Below are 26,875 nucleotides of genomic sequence, written 5' to 3'. Positions count from 1 at the left end.
AGGGTTAGAGTTAAACTACAGTTTCCACCTGAAATGGTTGCTACCATACTTCACTTTGACATTCAAAGATATGTTATTGTAGATGCAAAAAGACAATAGACAGGCTCAATTAGGGTAAAGATTGACCTTTGTCAGGGAAGATGCCGGCCCAGGACATGACTACCAAAAGTGTCCATTTCAGACCATCCTTGGTGGTTACTTTTGGTCTCTGAGTTTGCAAGACCCCCCAGGCAGGCTTCTCTGAGCTTGTCAGATTAGCACGTGGTCCCTTTTCACCCACAGTATGACAGTCTTGGCATTTTGCTAAGTTGTTTTTTGTTTTTTTGGTTTTTTTATCTTTTAGCTTTTCTTGTGAGAATGTAGTGCTATCTCAAGTTAATTTAATCAATTTAATTATGACCAATAGTATTTAATAACTTTACATGTGATTCCTGATTGTAGCATTATAACCTACCAAACCACTGGTACCACTACGTCAAGGATAGAGTTTAGCCCTGGCCGGTTTGGCTCAGTGGCTAGAGTGTCAGGCTGCAGAATGAAGGGTCCTGGGTTCGATTCTGGACAAGGGCACATGCACGGGTTGTGGGCTCGATCCCCAGTAGAGGGTGTGCAGGAGGCAGCCAGTCAATGATTCTTCCTCATTGTTGATATTTCTATCTCTCTCTCCCTCTCACTTCCTCTCTGAAATCAATAAATATTTATATTTTTAAAAGAATAGAGGTTAATACCTTTGTTAACATAAAAAAATCATTGAAACCTGTAAAGAATTTTTATGAGTTTATTTCAGCCAAACTGTCAAATGCCGGGAAGCAGAACCTCAATGAATTGAGATAATGTTCTGGAGAAGGATCAATTAACATGATAATGAAGGAATTCATGGTATCTCTCCTGGCGCCCAGCACAGATTTGGTTGTGCCCCAGGGGCTCCAGAAAAAGGAAAGTTACAAATAATACACCCAAACATTTCGAGGGTGTGTTATCATAGATGCAAAAAGACAGACAGGCTCAGTTGAGGTAAAGGTTGACCTTGTCAGTGAAGATACCGGCCTAGGATGTAACCACCCACCATAACTGCTTTAGTTAAAGTTTAATTTCAGACCATCCTTTGTGGTTACTTTAGGTCTCTGAGTTTGCAAGACCACCATGCAGGCCTCCCCTGAGCTTGTCAGTCAGCCATGTGGCCCCTTTTGTCCACACCTTCTTCGCACATCATTGCCTCTCCCAAACCATTCTCCCTCCCCATTCTTCAAACACCCCGCTTTAATTCTCGTACAGTTAACATTACACACAAGGTTACCCTCCTTTCTTCTCCCTACTGCCCCTAAATTGAACATTTCCTGGTTTGAGATTAATATTTAATTTCGTAGCTCATTGTTCACTTTTCCAACAACACTGTAATCACTGAAGACATTTAGTTCTGCTCGTGGATTCAGGAGAGGGAAACACTATCCCTCAGTGTCGTTATCACGTTGCCGCCGTGAGGGCGACGGGGCGAACTTCGTTCCCACGACTTCCGTGGTCCTGGTGGTCCCACTCCGTAGGGTACCGAGCACTTCCGCTTGAGGCGGGTGCGACTGCGGGCCGAGTCCCCGGGCTTTCTGGGAAGTGTAGTCCACAGGTCCCGCAGAGTCGCGGACACTTCCGCCTGGGCGCCGCCGGGGCAGGGGAATTCTGGGAGGTGTATTTCCAGCGTTGCGCTTCCTCCCTGGGCGCCCAGGTGACCGTCTGCGCTCCCTGCTCTGCGGTAAGTGGGCTCCGTGTTTGCCCAACCTCCCGAACTTCTCTGGGTCCCGGTAAAACCCGGCCGACCACCGGTTTGGGAGGAAAAGGTTGTATCCGAAAGCGGGGGTGTCAGGGCTTGGGCGGCAGGCATTCCCCTCGGCGGGGCGCGTCCGCGTCTGGGGCGGTCGGGTCCGGCGTCTCCAGCGCTTTCCGCCTCCCGGGGCCGCGCACCGTCCACCCGCTCTGCGGCTTCCCGAGGCAGAGCATTGAACAAATTACCTACATCTCTGTCTCCGACGTCTTTCTGTGAAGTTGGGATGACATGACTATCTTAATGCAGCGGTTTGAGTATTAAACGAGAGTACTCGTAAAAGTCTCCAGGCAGTTCTCGGCAGGTGGCGAATGGTGGCTTCTTGTGGTCCGTACTTCTTAGTTTTGGGAAGTGCTCGTTTCCCCGGAAACCGGGGAGTGCGATGGGTTTGGAGCTGGAGCTGCGGTGCCCAGGCATTTATTTCCCTGTGATCTCTGTAGGAAGCTGGACTTCCAGCCACTCCTGGCTGGGAAGGAGGCGGCAGTGGGGAAGGCGCTGTACAGCTCTGATTTCTCGGACAGGGATGTTAGAAACAGGACAGGGCCCCAGAAGGAGTCAGTTAGGCTAAGCCTCCTGTCTCCGCACTGAGACTTCATGACAGTTCGTCTCTCCCAGGAGTGGAGTCTTAAACTAGTCCATCAGGAATCTCCAGATGAGCACTAGGTAGGTCAGCTGCCGTGGACCTTTGCCTTCCCCTGAAGGAACGTGGCCTTGCAACGCCCAAGCGGCTGCTTTGTTCTGCTATAACTTCCTTATTCTTGCTCTAGTCTGCATGTTTATTTTTTTAATCTTTATTTTAAAAATTTGTTGAGAGGATTGCAGATGTCCCTCTTCCGCCCCCCATTGCCCCTCCTTCTACCCAGTTCCCGCCCCAGCCCAGGCCTTCACCACCCTGTTGTCTGTGTCCATAGGGGATGCATATTTGCATATAAGATTTTAGGTTCATCTCTCCCCGTCCCTTCCCCCCCTTCCCTCTGAGATTCGTCAGTCTGTTCCATGTTTCCATTTTATTCATCAGTTTATTTTGTTCATTAGATTTCTTGTTCGTTTATTTTGATTTTTTGATACAATTGTTGATAGATCTGTATTTGTTGCCATTTTATTGTTCATCTTTTTTCTCCTTCTCCTCTTCCCCCTCCCCCTCCTCCTCTACTCCCTCCTCCTTCTCCACCTCCTCTTCTTAAAGAATACCCTTCAACATTTCATGTTATTCTGGTTTGGTGGTGGTGAACTCCTTTTGCTTTTTCTTATCTGTGAAGCTCTTTATCTGACCTTCAATTCTGAATGATAGCTTTACTGGATAAAGTAATCTAGGTTGTAGGTTCTTGGCATTCATCACTTTGAATATTTCTTGCCACTCCCTTCTGGCCTGCAAAGTTTCTGTTGAGAAATCAGATGACAGTTGTATGGGTGCTCCCTTATAGGTAACTGCTTTTCTCTTGCTGCTTTTAAGATTCTCTCTTTGTCTTTTGCTCTTGGCATTTTAATTATGATGTGTCTTGGTGTGGTCCTCTTTGGATTCCTTTTGTTTGGGGTTCTCTGAGCTTCCTGGACTTGTAAGTTTATTTCTTTCACCAGGTAGGGGAAGTTTTCTGTCATTATTTCTTCAAATAGGTTTTCAATATCTTGCTCTCTCTTCTTTGGCACCCCCATAATGTGAATATTGGTACATTTGAAGTTGTCCCAGAGGCTCCTTACACTATTTTCATATTTTTGGATTCTTTTTTCTTTTTGCTCTTCTGATGGGTGTTTTTTGCTTTCTCATATTCCAAATCATTAATTTGTTTCTGGAGTCCTCTATGCTACTATTGAATCCCTGTAAATTCTTTATTTCAGTTAGTGTATGTTTAATTTCTGACTGGTCCTTTTTAATTTTGTTTTATTGCTTAAAGTATTACAAAGAGTAGTACATATGTCTCCTTTTTTCCCCCCCTTGACCTTCCTCCGGCCTCCCCTGTGCCCCAGTGCCTTGTTTCCATTGGTTATGCTTATATGCATGCATACAAGTCCTTCCGTTGATCTCTATCCCCTGTTCCCCCAACCCTCCCCAGCCTTCCCGCTGCAGTTTGACAGTCTGTTCCATGCTGCTCTGCCTCTGTATCTATTTTTTTTATATATTTTATCATTTTATTAGGAATAATTCCAAATGGGTTATGAAGAAAACTTATTCATTTGAGTTTGATGAGTTTTCCAAAAACTCTTAATGAAAATACGTTCACCAATAAACAATAAAACATCAGCAGAACTATCATATACTGGGCAAAGAGTCAGGCTGATACCAAAAGCAACATGCAACATAAAAAAGATACAATATAAAGAAAGACAATCTGCTGGGTATTAAAAATCATCTCCATATGAACTCTTTGCTACCAGCATAGAACTAATTAGCTATTGAATCCAAACCACACCAAGGTAAGCTTGGCTGATGGAAGCCAGGAGTCATAATCGGGGGAGAGAAGGGAGGAGTAGTAAGTTCCTCAGTGCAGGAGATCTCAGTAGTGTTTTGGAGCATTTCCCTGGCTGGTACAAGCAGTATTAGAAAATCTTTTTGGCAAGGGAGGAAAATAAATACAAATGGAATGCTACATTTTATTTTTAAATCAGCAGACTGTCCCAGGATTGATAAAGGTATCAGTAAAGTAGCAAGGGGATAACTTTAAAACATTATTTTTTGTGGGCTCAAAAAACATTCAAAACGGATTTATTTAAAGGTGTCACAATAGCTATGTTCAGACATTTAGGCTTAAGGGAAGTAAAATTAAAAGAGAAAATTCCCCCCCCCCCCCCAAGTTAAAGATAATTTCTTTAAAACCAAGCATATTGCTAAAGTGCAACATTTATACTTGGTAAACAATAATTGGCAACAAAATAAGTTTAAACGCTGTAATATTCTGCCCAAACCAGTCCCAGATACTGTTTAATAACCAAGATGCAAACTAATTTTGTTGTAACAAGCCTAGACAAATTCTATCCAACATGTCCTTGATTAGATACCCAGTTTCATTTAACGTTTTAAAAGCTCATTTGACAGCCAGTCAAGTCCCTCATACAGGCCAGTTCCTTGTGTAGCACAAGTGGCTTGAACATACCATGTTCTGTTACGAAGAGACTGAAGAGCTAATTTATCCGTCATTTCACTGATGGCCATAGCATTTGGCAAATCCTGTTTATTTGCAAAAAGCAGCAACACTGCATCTTGAAACTCATCTTCCCGAAGCATTTTTTGCAGCTCTTCAGCTCCTTCCTGAATTCTTTCACGATCATTGCTATCTACCACAAAAATAAGACCCTGGGTGTTCTGGAAGTAATGCCCCCAGAAAGGCCTTATTTTATCTTGACCACCAACATCCCATACTGTGAAACAAATGTTCTTATATTCTACTGTTTCCACATTAAAACCAATGGTAGGAATTGTGGTGACTGTCTCCCCTAACTTCAGTTTATACAGAATGGTCGTCTTGCCAGCAGCATCCAATCCAACCATCAAAATGCGCATCTGCTTCTTGCCGAAGAGGCAGGAGAAGAGGGAAGAGGGAGGAGATGATGAGGCCTATGGCGGTAGTTGCACTTGCGATAGGCAGGAGCAGAAGGGGTTCAGAGCTTCCCCCGGCCTTCTCTTTTCATGTTCCCGGCAAGCTGAGCGAGAAGGAGAGGAGCTAACGAAGAAAGAGGGCGGCAGGGGCGGCTCACTAGCCAGTGTGCTGGGTGACGCTCCGGGACCAGAATCAGCGGGGCGTGGACCTCTATATCTATTTTTGTTCATCAGTTTATAATGGTCTTTATTACCCATAAATGAGTGAGATCATGTGGTATTTTTCATTCACTGACTGGCTTATTTCACTTAGCATAATGCTCTCCAGTTACATGCTGTTGGAAATGGTAAGAATTCCTTCTTTTTTACAGCAGCATAGTATTCCATCGTGTAGATGTACCACAGTTTTCTAATCCATTCATCTACTGATGGGCACTTAGGCTGTTTCCAGATCTTAGCTATGGTGAATTGTGGTGCTATGAACATAGGGGTGCATATATCCTTTCTGATGGGTATTTCTGGTTTCTTGGGATATATTCCTAGAAGTGGGATTATTGGGTCAAATGGGAGTTCCATTTTTAACTTTTTGAGGAAACTCCATACTGTCTTCCATAGTGGCTGCACCTGACTGGTCCTTTTTCATGTCTTTAAAATTCTCACTAAGATCCTTGAAATTCTCATTAAGTTCCTTGAAAGTCTAAGTTCCTTGAACCTCTCATTAAGATCCTTGAGCAAACTTATAACCGTTGTTTTGAACTCTTTACCTAGTAGTGTGCTTGTTTCCATTTCATTTCGTTCTTTTTCTGGAGATTTCTTCTGTTCTTTCATCTGTCACATGTTTCTGTGTCCCACATTTTGGCAGCTTCCATGTGTTTGTTTCTATGTATTAGGTTGAGTTGCTGTGTCTCCTGGAATTGGTAGATTGGCCATGTGTAGTAGGTGTCCTGTAGGGCCCAGTGGCTCAGCCTCCCCAGACACCTGAGCTGGGCCCTCTAGGTGTGCCCCTGTGTGGGCCGTGTGCACAGTCTTATTGTAGTTGACCCTTGATTGCGAGGAGTTGACCTCCAGGCCAATTGACTGTGAGGACCAGCTGCGACTACAGTGGAAGAGCCACTGTGCAAGAGACACCCTTATGGAGCAGGACATGCTTCAGTGGGGCTTTGGTGCTCACCGAGTCTACTCCTTGAGTGTGGCTTGTGATGTGTAGAGTTGTAATCTGGTATAGCCTGAAGCTGTCCGCCAGGTACACTGGCTCTGGGGCCTTCTGGGACGTGCAAAGTCTGCCACTGCTTGGGGCCACCCGTCAGGAGCTACAGAAGGATCTGCAGATGGCTGCTATTTGCTATTTGTATTGGGCTTGGAGGTGCCCAGGCTAGGCCAAGCTGTGAAGCAAGGCAGGCTAGTGCTGGTGCCAAGTCTTGGATATCTTATTGATAGACTAGAGGCCCGATGCACGAAATTTGTGCAAGGGTCTGAGCCCCTGATGCCGCAGCGGCTGACTCTGCCTTGGCCCCCGCCCGCTGCCATGGCTGCCTCTGCCTTAGCACTCCTCCCACCCCCCCCCACCACGGCCTCATTCAGAAGGTCGTCTAGAAGGACGTCTGGTCTAATTAGCATATTATGCTTTTATTATTAAAGATATGGGGCATGTTGACACCAGCTGCTCCTCGTTTGAGAGATTTTAGGAAAGTCTAAAGCCTGAACCAGGACAGGACATTCAGACGGAAAAGCCACTGCAAACAACTTGGGTGGGGCTGCAAGTTGGATGGGGCAGGTTTCTCAGGGAATCACCAGGGTGGAGTGAACAGTGTGAGCCTCACTGATGGAAACTCAGATATGGCTGCCAGTCGGCTCTGGAATGGGGGAGGTCCCAGCACAGGAACGATGACCCCTGCAAGCACCCTTGTCTGGGGAAAAGCCGCCCCTGTGTTCCTGCCCCAATGCCAGACAATCCAGTTCCTCCCGTATGTCCCTGATTCCCCCAATACTGCTGTCCAGTGCTGGAGCTCAGAGGAAGCGGGACTGTGTAACTCCTGTGCTAGCCCTTTAAGAGGAAATGCCTGGTTCTCCAGCAGCCTCCATATCACTCAGTCCCAATCCCGGGTGGTTTTTACACCCCAAAGATACAGAGACTTCTCTTTCTAGCCCTGGAACCCTGGGTGGGGGTCTGGTGTGAGGCTGGGACCCCTTGCTCCTCGCGGGAGACCTCCACAGCCAATATATCTATCCTTCCCGAGTTAAAAAAAAAAACCACACGTGTGTCAGACCAGCCTGTTTTGTGCCTCCACCCCTCTGACCAGTCTCGATGCACTTTCTTCTTTACTTTTCTAGTCATAGGACTTCCAGGCAGCCAGATTTCAGGGGGTTCTGAATGATGGTTATTCTGTATTTTAGTTGTAACTTTGAAGTGGTTGTGGGAGGATGTGAGTACTGACATTTACCTACACCACCATCTTCGTTCTCTCTGCTATGCTATCTAATAAAGAGGGAATATGCAAATTGACCATTACCCCGTCACAAAGATGGCGGTGCCCATAGCCACAAGATGGCGATGCCCAGTCCCTCAGCCCCACCAGAGCCCCCCAGTCATTAGGGCCGGCCCAAGGTGCAGGCAAGCCTCGGGGGTCGGCTGCCAAGCCTCCCAAGGCCGCCGGAGGCTCAGGTAACCAGGGCCGGCCGAGGCTTGCACAGCAGCAGAGGTGTGATGGGGGCGTCGCCTTCCCCTGATAGCTGGGTCGCCTCCCGCCCCTCAGGGTGCCCAGACTGTGAGAGGGGGCAGGCCGGGCTGAGTTTTCATGCACCGGCCCTCTAGTTCCCATATATAGTTAATCCTCATTCTCATATCTCAGACCAACCACTAGCTTACTTCCTGTCTCTGTATTTTTCAACCTTTTATTTAAATGGGATAAAACAATATGTGGTCTTTTGAGACTGGCTCTTTAACTTATAATGTTTCAAGATCATGTTGTAGTACATATCATAATTCCATTCCTTTTTATTGCCCGTGAATATTTTACTGTGGATATATCACACTTTCCCTATCCATTCACCCACATAGGTGTACATTTTAGTTGTTTCCTGTTTGGGGTTCTTATGAATAACAGTTTTATAAACACTTAGGTGTAAGTTTTTGTGTGGAGATATGTTTTCATTTCTCTTTGATAGATACCTAGAAGTGGAATTGCTTGGTGATTGGTAACTTTAGGAATAACTTTTTAAGAAACTGCCAAAACTGTTTTCCACAAATCTTGTCCAGAATCTTGTGTTTCTTATCAGATACTAGAAACCAATTTGTTGTTATTGTTGTTGTTGTTTTAGTTGTAAGACACCACTGCACTCGGACCAGCCTTGTTGTTGTTGTTTTAGAAAACAGTTGTCTGTGGTCATTTAAAAATTATTGCTAAAGTTTCACATTGTTAGGGAAGACAATGAGGCAGTCAACAGATTTTTCAGAAGTTCTGAGTGACCTTTACAGAACAGAACAATCACTTCAGAAGTACAGGTACCATACAATGTCTTTTGGTAGTGATCACATTATAGACCAATTTCATATTATAAAATACCATCTTTTTTACTATAGCTATAAAAATAAGAAATCCTTTTAGTATTTAAAGTGCTTTCCAGCCGAAACCGGTTTGGCTCAGTGGATAGAGCGTCGGCCTGCGGACTGAAAGGTCCCAGGTTCGATTCCGGTCAAGGGCATGTACCTGGGTTGCGGGCACATCCCCAATAGGAGATGTGCAGGAGGCAGCTGATCGATGTTTCTCTCTCATCGATGTTTCTAACTCTCTCTATCTCTCTCCCTTCCTCTCTGTCAAAAAATCAATAAAATATATTTAAAAAAATAAATAAATAAAGTGCTTTCTAGCTCTGAAGAGTTCAATTAATTTGGAGCTAATATTCTCTCAGTTGTACATATGACACAATTGAGGAAAAGAGATGTTACTAATTTGCCCAAGACAGCCCATCTCCGTGAGGTGCTGAATTAGGATTTGAACCCATATATTGCTGCTCCAGAGATGATCCTTGCTCTGGACATTCTATTGTCTCAATTTGTATCATACCAGAATCTGATTTGTGACCTTGGGTACCACAAGGCAGTGTTGGAGATGGTGCCAGTGTGTGTGTGGTGCAGGAATGGAGGCCCTGCTGAGATCTCGCCAAGCTGTGTACAGCAGCAGCCACCTCAAGAAAGGGGCTCCTTGGCTAATTCACAGGAAGTATTCAGGGAGGTGAGCAACATCCCGGTCACCCTTTCATGCCCTTTTTCTGTCTTTTCAGACACTCCCAGGCACAGTTCTACCTGCCAGGACTCTCCATATCTCAGCCAGGACCTACATTTGCAGAAGTAAGAAGACAAGAATGACCACACTTAAGGTGCGTATGGTTCACTTTTTTACTGTTAAAAATTCCAGCTCGCTACTCAGAAGATGACGTGCTTTTCCCTTTCCTGGATGACTCAAGGAGAACACCAGGCATTTAAAGATGTGTTTACTTTTACTTGCTTTTAGTGTTGGTTTTATTTTGTCATTTCATTTTACTTCAAAAATATGTGGACAAATTAATAGAAATGACCACAAGTTCTCCAACTTTATTACTTCACTGCTGGCACATTAACTATTATTTTCTTATATTCTCTTCCTCGTGTATTCATAGCTTAATTAATATTCACAATTACATCTAATATTAAATAGGGCTTTTTCATTTAATGTCACATTTACTTTTTATGATTATGTAGTATTTCTATTATTGACACACTTTTTAATTTTTAACTTCTTTTTTTTTTTTTTTTTTTTATTTTATTTTTTTTTAATATATTTTATTGATTTTTTACAGAGAGAAAGGGAAAGAGATAGAAAGTTAGAAACATCGATGAGAGAGAAACGTCGATCAGCTGCCTCCTGCACATCTCCTACTGGGGATATGCCCGCAACCCAGGTACATGCCCTTGACCGGAATCGAACCTGGGACCTTTCAGTCCGCAGGCCGACGCTCTATCCACTGAGCCACACCGGTTTCGGCAAGATCCTACATGTCTTTTACTTACTCATCTACTCTTTTTAAAATATATTTTTATTGATTTCAGAGAGGAAGGGACAGGGAGAGAGAAAAATCAATGATGAGTGAAAATCAATCACTGGTTGTCTGCCTCTTCCATGCCCCCTATGGGAGATCAAGCCTGCATCTTGGGCATATGCCCAGGGAATGGAAAAGTGACCTTCTGGTTCATAGGTCGCTGCTTAACTGTTGGGGTCTAGCCCTAGCAGGTCCAGGGGTTCCCAAAGGTGTGGATGGAGTCAGCGAAGAATGATTGACAGAGACAGCGTTCAGTTGATCAGTATAGTACAGCCGTGGGCAAACTACGGCCCGCGGGCCAGATACGGCCCGTTTGAAATGAATAAAACTAAAAAAAAAAAAGACCGTACCCTTTTATGTAATGATGTTTACTTTGAATTTATATTAGTTCACACAAACACTCCAGCCATGCTTTTGTTCCGGCCCTCCGGTCCAGTTTAAGAACCCATTGTGGCCCTCGAGTCAAAAAGTTTGCCCACCCCTGGTATAGTGGGTTCTCTCTTTTTTCTCCTGTTACATCTGTATTTATACCATTTGATCCTATAAGCACCCTCTATAGTCACATCATAGTATGTTTTGGGTCCTCCCTTGACCTTCTATAGTTCCTTGTTTCAAGTCCATAGTTTCTTATCTGACCTTTGCCAAAAATCCTGTCTCTATCTAGTTCTGTTGATTTTAATCTTGTCTAGGTTAATCTCTGTGTTCAATTATAAGGGCTATTCCAAGGTCACTATTCTCATGCTCTACTGATACAAGGAAGTGACTGAAGGAGATTATCCTACCCAGTAAAGGTTATGTCCTCCCAGCCCCGATGCTTGCCTTCCCTGGGACTGCCCTGTGTCGGTGGGTCTCCAGGGGTGTAGGCTTTGGTGCTTTCCCTGGTGGGCAGACCCCTGGGATATGGGCCCCACAAGTCCCAAATTTATTGCCAACAGTCTTAGTCCAAGTTCTTCATAAGTAATACATGGTATTTCTGTAACACTAGGGGGTTTTACTGATTCATTCCCCTCCACAGTCCCGTCAATCCCCAACATCCCCACTTGGGGAAACAATCTTTCTCAGGGAGGTGGTCCTGGTTAAAACACATAGCACTAAGAGGGGGAGAGCAAACATATGCCATATACGCCAGGTCCCTTGAAACATATGCTGTTCAGATGTTTCTTTCCTGCAGCGACTGTGTCAAGCAGCAAGGGTGGACTGGCTCCTGGCACTCAGCCACTGTGCCACACCAGCTGGGCTACTAATCTACATTTATTCCTGCATGTAATAATTCTTTTTTCAAAGTAATATATAACCTTATGTTTGTGTGTATGTTCTTAAATAATAGACTTTATGTTTTAGGGCAGTTTTGCATTCACATTAAAATCCAGCAGAAGATACACAGATTTCCCTGTACCTCCTGCCTTCACACATGCACAGCCTCATCTATTTTTTTTTTCCTGTTAATCCTCATCTGAGGATATTTTTCCATTGATTATTTTATAAAGAGAGTGGGAGCGAGGGAAGAGGGGAGGGAGGGAGGAAGAGAGAGAGAAAGAGAGATAGAGAGAGAAGCATCGATGTGAGAGAGACATCAGTTGGCTGCCTCCCACAAGTGTCGAGAAGGGGGCCAGGGAAGGAACCTGCAACCCAGGTACATGCTCTTAACTGGGAATCAAGACCTCAACCCTTCAGTCTGCAGACTGACATCCTAATCACTGAGCCACACTGGCCAGGGCCTCTGCCTTTATAATACCCCCCATCAGATTGGTACATTTGTTAGAATTGATGAACCTGCATTGACACATCATTATCACCAGAATCCAGACTTTACATTAGGGTTCCCTTTTTCTTTTTAAATAATATATTTTTTATTGATTTCAGAGAGGGAGAGAGTGATAGAAACATCAATGATGAGAGAGAATTATTGATTAGCTGTCTCCTGCAAGGCCCCTACTGGGTGTGCCATGACCAGGAATAGAACCGTGACCTCCTGGTTCATAGGTCAATGCTGAGCCTCACCAGTCAGGCTTAGGGTTCACTGTGTACATTCTATTCTGTAGGTTTTGGACAAATATATTATGGCAGTGGTTCTCAGCCTTCTGGCCCTTTAAATACAGTTCCTCGTGTTGTAACCCAACCATAAAATTATTTTTGTTGCTACTTCATAACTGTAATGTTGCTACTGTTATGAATCGTCATGTAAATATCTGATATGCAGGATGGTCTTAGGCGACCCCTGTGAAAGGGTCGTTTGACCGCCAAAGGGGTTGCGACCCACAGATTGAGAACCGCTATATTATGGCATGTCCCAGCCATTATGCTCTCATACACACTAGTTTCATGTTCTGAAATCCCCTTGTGCTCCACCTCTTTATCCTTCTCTTCCTCCAGCCCCTGGCACCCCCTGATCTTTTTACAGTCTGCATAATTTTACCTCTTCCAGAATGTCATGTAATTGGAATATCCATAAATAACCTTTAAACGGGCTTCTTTTACTTAGTAATATGCGTTAAAATTACCTCCATGTCTTTTTGTGGTTTAATAGCTCATTTCTTTTTAGCACTAAATTATACTGTGGTCTGGATGTACCACAGTTTATCCATTCACCACCTGAAGGATATCTTAGTTGCCTCCAGTTATAACCTAAGGTATAACAGTGGTTAAAGATGTTCTCTCTTGCCCTGGATGGTGTGGCTCAGTTGATTGAGCATGGTCCTGGGCACCAAAAGGTTACTGGTTCGATTCCTGGTCAGGCCACATGCCCAGGGTGCTGGCTCCATACCAGTAGGGGGCATGCAGGAGGTAGCTGATCAATGTTTCGCTCTCACATGGATGTTTCTCTTTCTCCCTGTCCCCTCCTCTCTCTTTAAATATGAATAAAAATATATATATATTTTTAGAAGACGTTTATTAAAGCTAGGGACAATGAAACAAAGGAAGGGCTGGGGAAATGAGTGTAGGCTGGTCTGCTTTGGCTCACTAAGAAGTCAGAGAAAGGGGCCAGGGGCCAGGCTCAGGGGGTTTGCCTGGGAGGAACTGCCACTGCCCATTGCTGCCCTGGCTGCAAGCCTCATGTGGTCCCTTAGAGTTTAGGAGATACACACCTTTCTCCAGACTCCAGCAGCCAAGGCCTGTGGAGAGGGGCTGCCTCCTGGGCCAGAGGTGAGAGGCCGAGCCTGGACTCCATTGTGAGCCTCATGGCAGCCTGGTGCACGTGGGCCTGCAGCCTCCTCACTTTCCCCATGTCTCGGGTTGACACCCACAATAGTCCGGAGCTGCGGGACGCACGAGATGGGCCTGCAGGAAGATGCCAGGGTGGAAACTGGACCCCAGGCAGCTGGGTTCCGAGAACTTCCCTGCTGCAGCTGTGCCTGAATAAAAATATTATTTAAAAATATCTAGTCTTGCCCTGGCCAGATAGCTCAGTTGGTTAGAGTGTTGTGCCAATAAACCAAGGTTGCGAGTTCGATCTCTGGCCAGGGCACATACAAGAAGCAACCAGTGAATGCGTAAATGAGTGGAACAACAAATTGATGTTTCTCTCTCAAATCAATAAAAAAGAAAAAGTCGTCTTGCTGGATATGCCATGCACTTACTCCTTTGAGCTACTGGATAAGGAGGTTCTTGATTTCATGTTTCACTCAAATAGGAAGAAACTGAGAAACCTGCTTAAGTTCACACAGGAAACCAAGCCAGGGTCAAGGAACACTAGCCATTCTGTTGAAAGAACACATAAGCCGACGGCATCTGCTCGGTGCTGGTTGAGATTACATGTGTTCGGTGTTGTAGGAGGAAGTGACGTTCCAGGACGTGGCTGTGGTCTTCACGGAGGAGGAGCTGGGGCTGCTGGATCCGTCCCAGAGGAAGCTGTACCGAGACGTGATGCTGGAGAACTTCCGGAACCTGGTCTCAGTGGGTGAGGACAGGCGCTCTGTGACTGCATGTCAGCTCCCGGGAGTAGCTTTGTATCCTTGGGTGTTCAAGGCTTTGGAGCCCTTGTAATGGTTCCCTGAGTTTGGGGGTCTGACTTTCCTAATATACAGTGGACACAGAGAGCGAATTATTTTGTTTTTATCAGCGGGCAAGTTTGTGTTTTGTTAAGGAATTGTAAATGCACAGTATACCGCTCTGCCTTATCAATTTTTGACTCTATCATGAGTTATAAAATCAATTGAGACCTACTCTCAATTTTTTTTTAATCCTCACCCAAGGATATGTTTTTATTGATTTTTAGAGAGAAAGAGAAACATGGATCGGTTGCTTCCCACACGCACCCCAACCTGGGATTGAACCCAAAACCTAGGTATGTGCCCTGACCGGGACTCGAGCCTGCAACCTTTTGGTGTACAGGACGATGCTCCAACCAACTGAGCCAGCCAGCCAGGGCCCTACTCTCAGTTTTTAAGGAAATAAAATTAATTAGATTACTGATCCTCTCACACTCTTCCAACATATTCAAGGAGGAAGTATTGCCTAACTCATTCTGCATATGTGTATGGGTCTTTTTAAAATTTTATTCTGTCAGTATGTTTATTAAAGCTGGGGACTGAAACAAAAGAATGGCTTAGGGTAGAAGAAGCAACAGGAGAGCCTAGGCCAGTGATGGTGAACCTTTTGAGCTCGGCGTGTCAGCATTTTAAAAAACCCTAACTTAACTCTGGTGCCGTGTCACATAGAGAAATTTTTTGATATTTGCAACCATAGTAAAACAAAGATTTATATTTTTAATATTTATTTTATATATTTAAATGCCATTTAACAAAAAAAATCAACCAAAAAAATGAGTGTCATAGGTTCGCCATCACTAGCCTAGGCAGTGCTCTGCTTTGGCTCTGGAACTGAACCCTGGTGGGGCTGCTGTTAGCTCACTGAAAAGTCAGAGGAAAGGGGGCCTTGGAGACAAGGTCAGGGGGTGAGCCCCGGATGAGCTGCTGCTGTCTGTTGTGCCCCTGGTTGCAAGTCTTTTTTTTTTTTTTTTTAATTAAATCTTTATTGTTCAGATTATTACAGTTGTTCCTCTTTTTTCCCCCCATAGCTCCTCTCCAACCAGTTCCCAACCCACCCTCCACCCTCACCGCCTCCCCTACTGTCCTCATCCATAGGTGCACGATTTTTGTCCAGTCTCTTCCCGAATCCCCCACACCCCTTCCCCCCCAAGAATAGTCAGTCCACTCCCTTTCTATGCCCCTGATTCTATTATAATCACCAGTTTATTCTGTTCATCAGATTATTTATTCACTTGATTTTTAGATTCACTTGTTGATAGATGTGTATTTGTTGTTAATAATTTGTATCTTTACCTTTTTCTTCTTCTTCCTCTTCTTAAAGGATACCTTTCAGCATTTCATATAATACTGGTTTGGTGGTGATGAACTCCTTTAGCTTTTCCTTATCTGTGAAGCTCTTTATCTGACCTTCAATTCTAAATGGTAGCTTTGCTGGATAAAGTAATCTTGGTTGTAGGTTCTTAGCATTCATCACTTTGAATATTTCTTGCCACTCCCTTCTGGCCTGCAAAGTTTCTGTTGAGAAATCAGCTGACAGTCGTATGGGTACTCCCTTGTAGGTAACTGACTTTCTTTCTCTTGCTGCTTTTAAGATTCTCTCTTTGTCTTTTGCTCTTGGCATTTTAATGATGATGTGTCTTGGTGTGGTCCTCTTTGGATTCCTTTTGTTTGGGGTTCTCTGTGCTTCCTGGACTTGTAAGTCTATTTCTTTCACCAGGTAGGGGAAGTTTTCTGTCATTATTTCTTCAAATAGGTTTTCAATATCTTGCTCTTTCTCATCTTCTGGCACCCCTATAATTCGGATGTTGGTACGCTTGAAGCTGTCCCAGAGGCTCCTTACACTATCTTCGTATTTTTGGATTCTTTTTTCATTTTGCTTTTCCGGTTGGGTGTTTTTTGCTTCTTCGTATTTCAAATCTTTGACTTGATTCTTGTGCTCCTCTAGTCTGCAGTTGGAACTCTGTATAATATCCTTTATTTCAGTGTATGCTTAATGTCTAGTTGGTTCTTTTTCATAACCTCGAGGGTCTCACTAGATTTCTTGAGGGTCTCACTACATTTATCGGCGGTCTCACCAGACTTTTTGAGGGTCTTACTAAATTTATCGGCGGTTTCTAGAAAGTTCTTGAAAAACCTTATAAGTTTTGTTTTGAACTCTATATTCAGTAGTTTGCTTTCCTCCATTTCTGTCATTTGTGTCCTGTTTCTTTGCCTCTGCATTTTTTATGCTTCCCTGTGTTGATAGAGTGGCTTTCTGTGCTAGGTGTCCTATAGGGCCCAGTGGCTCAGCCTCCCCAATTACCTGAGGTGGACACTCTTGGTGCACCCCCTTGTGGGCTTTGTGCACATTCTTGTTGTAGTTAAGCCTTGCTTGTTGTAGGTATCACTGGGAGGAATTGACCTCCAGGCCAATTGTCTGTGAGAATCAGTTGTGTCTGCAGTGGGAGAACTTCTCTGCTGGAAATACCCCTCCAGGGCAAGACTTGCTTCAGTAGGGCTTTGGTGCTCACTGAGTCTGCCTGCTGAGTGTGTACTTTATGGATCCGAGGAGCTGCAATCTCGATGGTCCCACTCTGACAACTAGGTGCACTGGCTCCTGGATCTCTAAGGAGGTGCTAATTTAGCCTCTACCTGAGGCTACCCAGCAGGAGCTCAGCTGTGAAGCAATGCAAGTTGCCCTGGGGCCTTGGGCCAGCTGCAAGTTTGTTAGGTAATTTTCAGATTGCAAAGGGCCAGGCCTTTCATATGCAAAAGCCGGCACACAGCTTGGGCGGGGTGGGGGTCCCAGGGGATCAACAGGGCGGAGCAAGCAGCTATGGCTGCCCTCAGAGGCCCCACTTCTCAGGGTCCCGGCAATCGCTGCAAGCACCTCCGAGAGAACGCTGCCTTCGAGTTCCAACCAATGCCAGACAGTCCAGTTCCTCCCGTATGAGTCTGGGTCCCCAGAGACTTGCCTGGAACTGGAGCTCAGAGCTTGAGACTCCCTACTGATTGAAAAAGACAACCATGTCCTCAGCCACCAGCCCTCTCCGCGTGTGCCTATGTACCTCTGTACTTTACTTCCACACCACAGCTCCTCTGAGTCTCAGTATGCTTTTCTCTTTCCTTCTAGTTGTAGAATTTCCACTCAGCCAGCCTTCCTGTGGTTCTGGTTGATGTCCGTTCCGTCTTTTAGTTGTATTCTTGAAGTGGTTGTGCAAGGCAGCAATCTCCGGTGTTTACCTATGCCGCCATCTTGGTTTCCCCTGGTTGCAAGTCTTATGGGGACCCTTCGGGTTTAGGAGAGAAAAGTAAGGATGCACACCTGGGAGGGAAGAAAGTCATGGGCATGCTCCGGAGAGAGCCCACTTGTATGGGTCTTGACAAATGGCATTATTGTAAATTGGTCATTTTTTAGAAAATGTTTGAAAAACACTGCTTCTGATTACTGGGAGAGTATGCAGTGGGAACCTAAGTTTCCAGGACAGTTTACCTAGAATGTTTTGGTATTAAGCATGTGACTTTGCATGTTCACTGGGCATCAAACAGTCAAACAAGACATGGTCCACTTAGTAAGGGGAGAAAAATTTTGGATGGTGAATATGGCAATCCAAAGAAAAGGGAATTCAGCCCTGGCTGGTGTGGCTCCATTGGTAGGAGCATTGTCCCATATACTGAAAGGTCACAGGTTCCGTTTTTGGTCAGGGCACATACCTGTGTTTTGGGTTCTATTTCTGGCCCCAGATGGGGCATGTATGGGAGGCAACCAATTGATGTTTGGCTCGCTCTCCCTCTCTTTCTCTTTTTTTCTCTCTCTCTCCCTCCCTTGCTCTCAGTGAAATCAATGGAAATGTCATCAGGTGAGGAATAGAATTTTTTTTTTATTCTTTTATCTTTTTTTTTTTTCTTCCAACCACTTAAAGTGGCTCTTGGAGTCTGGAGTCCCCTGTGGTCTGCCCTGGGTCCCCACTCCCTCTCTAAATACATCTCCAGTCCTCTTCCTCTTGTTCCATTTTTCCCACACACATTGTCCCCCTTACTGTTCCTCAGACCTGCCAAGGATTCTATACATTGCCTGTTGCTGCTGTAACAAATTACTATAAACATAGCAGAGCTACCAAAAAATTTTTATTATATTTTAGATCTTTAGGTGTGAAGTGTGACATGTCTCACTGAGCTAAGTCAAGGTGCCTGCAGGGCTGTGTGTCTTTCTGGATGCTCTAGGAAGGACCCTTCCCCTTGGGTTGCTAGTATCTAGGACAGTGATGGCAAACCTATGACACGCGTGTCAGAGATGACACGCGAACTCATTTTTTTGGTTGATTTTTCTTTGTTAAATGGCATTTAAATATATAAAATAAATATCAAAAATATAAGTCTTTGTTTTACTTTGGTTACAAATATCAAAAAATTTCTATATGTGACACGGCACCAGAGTTAAGTTAGGGTTTTTCTTTTATTATTATTTTTTTTTAATATATTTTTATTGATTTTTTACAGAGAGGAAGGGAGAGAGATAGAGAGTTAGAAACATCGATGAGAGAGAAACATCGATCAGCTGCCTCCAGCACATCTCCCACTGGGGATGTGCCCGCAACCCAGGTACATGCCCTTGACCGGAATCGAACCTGGGACCCTTCAGTCCGCAGGCGGACGCTCTGTCCACTGAGCCAAACCGGTTTTGGCGAGTTAGGGTTTTTCAGAATGCTGACAGGCCGAGCTCAAAAGGTTCACCGTCACTGCTCTAGGACCTTCCCAGTTTCTTGGCTCTCGTTCTCCTTCCTCTGTCTTCAAAGCCATCATTGTTGCATTTCTGACCATTCTTCTAGACCAGTGGTTCTCAACCTTCCTAATGCTGCGACCCTTTAATACAGTTCCTCATGTTGTGGTGACCCTCAACCATAAAATTATTTTCGTTGCTACTTCATAACTCTAATTTTGCTACTGTTATGAATCGTAATATAAATATCTGATACACAGGATGTATTTTCATTGTTACAAATTGAACATAATTAAAGCATAGTGATTAATCACAATAATATGTAATTATATATGTGTTTTCTGATGGTCTTAGGCGACCCCAGTGAAAGGGTCGTTGGACCCCCAAAGGGGTCGAGACCCATAGGTTGAGAACTGCTGTTCTAGACTCTTCCTTTACCACTCTTCTCACTGTCTCCCGCCTCTCAGGCCCCTTCTGATTACATTGGTCCCTCTGGGATAATCCTGGGTGCTCTTCCCATTTTTATGGTTAGCAACCTTAATTGCATCTGCAACCCCATTATCTACTGTGTAAATAACATGTTCATAGGCTCTGGGGATTGGACGTGGACATCTTCCAGGAACATTGCTTTTCCTTCAGGTCCTGTACTTCCTTCTGCCTGGAATGCTCTTTCACCCCAAATACTACTGGCCCTTTCTTTTTTCTTTCGTTGCCTAATCAGTTTCAATATCATGACACAGGCCTTCTGACCACACTATTTAAAATACAATTCTGTTGCCCAACTGTCATGGCTCAGTGGTTGAGTATTGACGTATGAACCAGGAGGTCATGGTTTGATTCCTGGTCAGGGCACATGCCCTGGTGGCAGGCTCCATACCCAGTGTGGGGCGTGCAGGAGGCAGCTGATCAATGATTCTTTCCCGATCAATGATTCTCTCTCATCATTGATGTTTCTATCTCTCTCTCCCTCTCCCTTCCTCTCTGAAATCAATAAAAATATACATTTAAAAATAAAATACAATTCTATCTTTACTTACCTGATAGTGTGTCTCATGTTTTTGTTTATCTATCACTTCTCTCTCCCCAGTGGAATATAATCTACAGGAGGAGAATTATCATTATTTTGTTTATTGCTGTATCCTCAGTGCCTAGAATAGTCCAGGACATGGCAGATACCTGTAAATATTTATTGACTTAATGAATGAATTATTGGGTAGGCGAGCCTTACTGTCTTCCCTGCTGGTGGTGATGTGATAGTTTCTATTGTTTATTTTCCTAAATGCTTATTACAAAATTTGACATTTATTTCATAGCTCGTTGAAGGCCTGTGATTTTTTTAAAAATATATTTTTATTGATTTCAGAGAGGAAGGGAGAGGAAGAGAAAGATAGAAACATCAATGATGAGAATCATTGATCGGCTGCCTCCTGCACGGCCCTCACTGGGGATCGAGCCCGCCACCCGGGCATGTGACCTGACTGGGAATCGAAATGTGACCTCCTGGTTCATAGGTCGCTGCTCAACCACTGAGCATGCTGACTGGGCTAGGCCTGTGATTTCTGATTTGAAAAATTGATGTGAAAGGCCAGTTTATCTACAAACAAAGAGTTCCCACACTGTTTTCAAACAGACAGTCCAGAACCCGCATAAGAAACTGTTGCATAGACCCTCATGTTTCCTTTTCACCCCGTCACTCCATGACTCATGGAGACAGCTAATAAGCGATACATTCAACAGAGCAAATGAAAGATACTGAGTACATTTTTTTGTCTCCAGATGACAGCCCATATAATTTCTACTTACTTAGATGCCCTTAGCGTCACTGTGTGTTTGTGTGTGTGCACTTGACCCACATCCCAGGGAAACTTCTAAGCATTGTGATTGTGACTGCACTGTGGAACATGCCTTCCCCGTGGCTTTCCTGGAGCCTGGCATAGGGGGCATATTCATTTCCAGGAGTAAAACTTTCTTTAGTGAGGATTCTGGTGTTTTCTCCTGGATCGCTCCCCCACAAATGGGAAAAACATAATCTGCATTCCCTGAGCTCTCAGACAACAACCAGCTTGCAGGCTGCCTTTCCTTTGAACGATTTGCCCGTCTGCAGCCCGTTTGCATCTTACAAAGTCAACATCCATGTCACTGTCACCAGGTTTCTCTTCCATGTGCAAGAAGGGGAAGAATGAGGATAAAAGTAACACCAGTCACACATCTGAATGTTGTCTATTCTATCACAGGATTTCCCTTTATTTTTATAGAGACATATTGTTTCATTTTCAGCTGGTGAACGATCTGGCCTGGAACGTATTAAGAAACTGCCCACTCAAAATTGTCACATCCTCAGAGAGACGTCTGTGTCCTCCCTGCAAAACTATTTTAAAGTGACAATTTATGAAGTTTAACCATAAACTGCAGTACCTATTAAGAGGTACACACTTACCTTAGCAGTATTTTTCCAAGGCACTTACCTTGGAACTTACCTTTCTATTTGAGTAATTTGTCTAATTAAGGACTTGGTAAGTTCCTGAATCAAGTTTTCAATTTTTTGGTACAACAAGCCATCCTAAGAAATGCATCTCTCAGTGTAACCAAAGGAAATACTATACATATGTGTCGATTTATATGTATGACTTTGCAAGATAATATGCGCAATGAGCTCATTCCTGCTGGTGACGATGCTCTGATAGTTTCTATCCTGATTCTTTATTCCACATATTTATTGCATGTGTTTTGTTTTGTTTTGTTGTGTGTGTGTTTTTTTAATTGATTTCAGAGAGGGAGAGAGATAGAAACATCAATGATGAGAGAGAATCGTTGATTGGCTGCCTCCTACTGGAGATTGAGCCCAAAACCCGGGCATGTGCCCTTGACCGAAATCAAACCCGGGACCCTTCAGTCCATAGGCTGACTCTCTATCCATTGAGCAAAACCAGCTAGGACTATTGCATGTGTTAAAATTTGTTTTACAGCTAACTAACAGGCTGCTGTTTTCAATCTAAAAACTGATGTGAACACCCAATTTCTCTCTATCCAAAGTTTTTCCACACTCTGTTTTGAAAGAGATAGTCCAGAAGCCTCAGAAGAAACCATTACATAGGCCTTTGTGTGGTGTTTTCACCCTTTAATTTTCTCATCACCCTTTCTCTGTTCCTGTGGGTAGACTTGGCTTCACAGCAAAACTAGTTTCTTTTATCAGATATCTTAACTAAGTTCTGTGTGTATCAACACAGAACAATAAGATGAACTACACATATTATGTAGAATTTACGTTGCATACATAGATACAAACAGCTCTAGGTTTTTTACATGCAGGATTGTAAAGAGTTTAGCCAACTACAAAGTTTAGAGGGACAGTTTACACTCCTCCTCCTGTACTTGACACCAACTGCAAGTTTGGGGGGTGGGGGTCCCCAAACTGCCTTCACTTTGAATGTGTCTCTAGTCTAGATGGCCAAATAGAACTCGCTGAATGCTGTTATACTCATAGTTAGTGCTTTTAAAGGGAAGGATTCACCTTACAATTAAGTAGGAGAAAAGGAGTCTAGAGAAGAGCCAGACACAGAGCTTCCACTGTCCTCTCTGTGTGGATCAAGGACGTGTTTCTGTGTTACTTTCCAACATAAAGGTGTGAAATTACACAGGGTATTGCCAATCAGGGAAGCTCCCCTAAGCCTCAGTACAATGGGGTTCCCTCACATGGCCAGCATACCTTGAATAGTTTTATGAGGTTATTCTGTCTTTTGATTCACACCACCAGGTAACTGAAAGCTTTATCCACAATCACAATCTGGTCTTTCTGGTGTCGTTAGCCTCATTCCAAAATCATATTGTTGTACCAGCCACTGTGACTCCAGACCCTCATGTCTTTCCAGACATGACATTTCAAATGCTTAGAGCTTATCTCTCAGATGTGGAGGGCAAACGCCAGATCCCTTTTTGTGTAAGATATCTAATGTAAGGATGTGTAACGTAAATCCAAATATACAAAGTATTGATTATGTTACTGCTTTTCTTTAAAATTTGATTCATACTTCATTGTGTATATATTTGCTTCATAATTTACTATCGAAGACTTTACATTGATTATAAAATTCAATGGAAACAGTAACTGATTAACGTATCATATTACTGTATTTGTTATGAAGTCTTTGATTTCTAAGTTGTACCTCACATAGGAGACTTGGTGTGGTTCTAGATTTATTTCATTGATGCTTAGTGGAAAAGAGCCTGCTGGACTTCTTCTTGGTTTCTGTAAACCAGATACCATGACACATATCCAAAGGACATAGTGAATAGTCCCTGGATTTATTGAAGTCTCACGCTCTCTCCTAAATGTGAATTCTTTTTCTTTCTTTCTTTCTTTCTTTCTTTCTTTCTTTCTTTCTTTCTTTCTTTCTTTCTTTCTTTCTTTCTTTCTTTTTAAATATATTTTATTGATTTTTTACAGAGAGGAAGGGAGAGGGAGAGAGAGTTAGAAACATCGATAAGAGAGAAACATCGATTCAGCTGCTTCTTGCACACTCCCTACTGGGGTGGTGCCTGTAACCAAGGTAAATGCACTTGACCGGAATCGAACCGGGTCGAACCGGGACCCTTCAGTTCACAGGCCAACGCTCTATCCACTGAGCCAAACCAGTTAGGCCTAAATGTGAATTCTTAAAGACACTGAACAAAGTCTGCATTTATCCACATCTTTAAATTCTCTCTTCTTATAGGAGGCAAGATTCAATATGAGATGGAGACTCTTACAGAACTAGAACCACATGAAGAACTTTCCTGTTGGCAAATATGGCACCAAATTGCAAGTGACCTAATCAGGAGCCAAGACTCCATGATCAAGAGTTCTCAGTTCCCTAAACACGATGATTCAATCAGCCAGGTTGGGGCAGGACTATCTATAACTCACACAGGCCAGAAACCGTACTGGGGAAATGAATCTAACAGATTCTTTTATGATATCTTCAACTTTGATCTTCATCAACAGATACACTCAGGAGAGAAGTCTCATACATGTGGTGAGTGTGGAAAAAGCTTCTTCTTTAGCTCAGGGCTCCGTATTCATCAGAGAGTTCACTTGGGAGAGAAATGCTATAAGTGTGATAAGTGTGGTAAGGAATTCAGTCAGAGCTCACGTCTGCAAACCCATCAGCGAGTCCACACGGTAGACAAACCATTTAAATGTGAGCAGTGTGGGAAAGGATTCAGTCGTAGGGCAACCCTTAGTGACCATTGCAAATTACACTCAGGAGAGAAACCTTATAAGTGTGAGGAATGTGGGAGGACCTTCCTTCGTGCTTACCATCTTTACAACCATCAGAGGGTCCACACGGGGGAGAAACCGTTCAAATGCGATATATGTGGGAAGAAATTCCGTCGTAGGTCAGCACTTAATAGTCACTGTGTGATCCACACGGGAGAGAAACCGTACAAATGTGAAGAGTGCGGGAAGTGCTTCAGTTGGTGCTCACATCTTTACATCCATAAGAGCATCCACACGGGACAGAAATCATACAAATGTGACAAGTGTGGAAAGAGCTTCTACTCTAAGACAGAACTCTATCGGCATCAGAGGTTTCACACGGAAGAGAAACCCTATAACTGTGCGGAGTGTGGGAAGAGCTACAGGTGGGCCTCCCTTCTTCTGGCCCATCAGCAAGTCCACAGCGGGGAAAAGCCGTTCACGTGTGAGGAGTGTGGGAAGAGCTTTGGTCGGAAAGCCTACCTACAAGCTCACCTAAAAGTCCACACAAGAGAAAAGCCATTTAAATGTGAGGAGTGTGGGAAGGGCTACAAGACCAGCTTGGATCTGGAAGTGCATCGGAGCATCCACACAGGAGAGAAGCCATACACATGCTGGGTGTGCGGCAAGCACTTAAGTAGGGCCTCACACCTTAAGCTTCATCAGAGAGTCCACACTGGAGAGAAGCCGTACAAATGTGATGCGTGTGGTAAACTTTTCACTCAGTTTTCACATCTACAGTCTCATCAGAAAGTTCACACAAAGGAGAAGCCTTACAAGTGTGAGGTATGCGGTAAGCGCTTCAAGTCAAGGTCATACTTTAGACTTCATTGCAGAAGCCATGTCCGTGATAAATTGCATCCATTCTCAGAGGAAGGAAAACCTTTGTTTCATTAAAGTGAATGTCTCAGCCATGGTGCAACATATCCCAGTGATTCTGAGACTACACAAGTGTTGCGGTGAGGGCATGAGGGCAGGGAGCGTGTTAACATTGATTAGCACTTCGTATATGTATTCAGTACTCGTTTGTGAAATCAGTCAAAGGAAGAAAATATATATAATATTTTTAAATTGTATCTGGAAGAGGAAACCTGCAAAAAATAATTCAGGGAAACAAACATGAGTTGAAATACAGAAGTGCACTGGCTCCTGCACGCCGCAGCGTTATTTTGGTAGTATCCTGGCAGTTGGCTCCTGGCCTACCCTCTGGCTCTGTTCTGAGGTTGGGTTCTTATTATTTGGGTTTCTGCCTGGTGTTCCGTTAGTATATATAATATAAATTCATCTTTTGGTTTTTCTCACAGTGCAAACAGTTTTAACTTTGCAATAACTGGCTACTGCACATATCACAATTGACATTTTCAACAGTGTTAAGGCAAGAGTTCAAAGTAACCCATTAAAAGGGTCAGATTTAGCCCTGACTGGTTTGGCTCAGGGGATAGAGCGTCAGCCTGCGGACTGGTTGGGGCTATGCCAAATTTGAAAGACATTTAGTTTCTCAACTTCCTATATTCTTCCCTTATCCCCATGAAAGAAATACCAGAAAAACTTGTTGGGATTTGGTAATTTCATCAAATGTATTCATTACTGGCACTGGAATGCCATTTACATGCTTTTCTGTTTTGGTAAACACACATCTTTGGAAAACAGATATAACAATGTGTAATTTAGAAGTCATAGTTTAAGAATTTAAGATCATGAGATTCAAATAATTTTTTAATACCACATCAGTAATGCCACACAATTTTTAGAATGGAATTAAGTGTTCATCAGTAGAAATTTGTTTAAGTTATATATTTCCAAAATAACTTGGAGTCGTTAAAGTGATGACAAGGACATGTAATAACAGAAAAAGAACATACTATGGGCTTTGTGAACTCAGACTGTGGCCTTCATAATAGAATTAAGTTCATAAATCTGTGTATGTGTGTATAAAAATAAAATGTGGGAGTGATACTGGTAGTAATGATCTTCTCTGGCACGACTATTTGGTAATATTTTCATTTTTTTAGTCCCATTATGTGTTTTAATTTCTCAATGAACATCAATTTGATCAAACTGGTAAATTATGTATAATGGAATTTGAAAAATGATTAATATGAATCCTTTACAGTATGGATTCCTATTAAGATTGTTCTATGTTATCTTATAAGATCAAAATTAAAGAATAGGACTCCATCAGTATTCAAAAATTTTTTTTGGTTATTTGAATACACAAATAAGTTAATGCATGTGACACATCTTTGGGCATAAGCCAGGGAGCAGGCAAGTACTGGAGATAGATGTAAAGTGGGGATACACATGTTGGGGAGGTTAAAAGTAATTCTTTGAAGAAAAGATGTGCATGGGTAGGGAACATAGCATAATAGTGAGATGCAATTCTGTACTTTTTTTTAATTGATTTTTTTTAAAGAGGGAGAGAGAGAAACATCAATGTGAGAACAGTACATCTATCATTGGCCTCCTGCACACCCTCTAGGTATCAAACCCACAACCCTGGCATGTGCCCCGACCGGGAATCAACCAGCAA

At 43.5% G+C, this 26,875-nt stretch overlaps 3 protein-coding genes across 4 annotated transcripts in view; 2 read left to right on the top strand and 1 right to left on the bottom strand.

The window, feature by feature from the left end:
• Positions 1-1,627: 1,627 nt before the first annotated feature.
• LOC118674086 (zinc finger protein 234-like) lies at positions 1,628-26,307 on the top strand. Of its 2 annotated transcripts, XM_036345322.1 has the most exons (4): positions 1,628-1,744; positions 9,627-9,722; positions 14,193-14,319; positions 23,822-26,307. In XM_036345322.1, the coding sequence occupies exons 2-4, from the start codon at positions 9,708-9,710 to the stop codon at positions 25,240-25,242; spliced, it is 1,563 nt and encodes a 520-aa protein (XP_036201215.1). In that variant the 5' UTR covers positions 1,628-1,744; positions 9,627-9,707; the 3' UTR covers positions 25,243-26,307. The 2 variants fall into 2 exon arrangements, with proteins under 2 accessions (XP_036201215.1, XP_036201216.1); XM_036345323.1 differs by lacking the exon at positions 14,193-14,319 and having other exon boundaries at positions 1,692-1,744.
• Positions 4,595-8,411, bottom strand: LOC118674698 (ADP-ribosylation factor 4-like). The gene is made up of 2 exons (XM_036346757.1): positions 8,400-8,411; positions 4,595-5,363 (listed from the first exon to the last, which is right to left on the bottom strand). Exons 1-2 carry the CDS (start codon positions 8,409-8,411, stop codon positions 4,818-4,820), a joined length of 558 nt encoding a protein of 185 aa, XP_036202650.1. The 3' UTR covers positions 4,595-4,817.
• LOC118674084 (zinc finger protein 234-like) overlaps positions 14,267-26,875 on the top strand; it is a 38,160-nt gene continuing 25,551 nt past the window's right edge. The window contains exon 1 of the mRNA XM_036345316.1: positions 14,267-14,319. The gene's annotated coding sequence lies outside the window, so the exon portion shown is untranslated. The remainder of the gene's footprint in view (positions 14,320-26,875) is intronic.

This window comes from Myotis myotis, unplaced genomic scaffold (genome assembly GCF_014108235.1).
Source record: "Myotis myotis isolate mMyoMyo1 unplaced genomic scaffold, mMyoMyo1.p scaffold_m19_p_19, whole genome shotgun sequence".
In the NCBI taxonomy this organism is placed as follows: domain Eukaryota; kingdom Metazoa; phylum Chordata; class Mammalia; order Chiroptera; family Vespertilionidae; genus Myotis; species Myotis myotis.
Note: the sequence above shows the minus strand (reverse complement) of the source record. Positions and strands in the feature narration are given on the sequence as shown.

Excerpts from the sequence above, each read along its gene's own strand:
- LOC118674086 (XM_036345322.1), top strand. Across the intron at positions 14,320-23,821 it reads CCGGAACCTGGTCTCAGTGG|GAGGCAAGATTCAATATGAG; the intron begins GTGAGGACAGGC and ends CTCTTCTTATAG.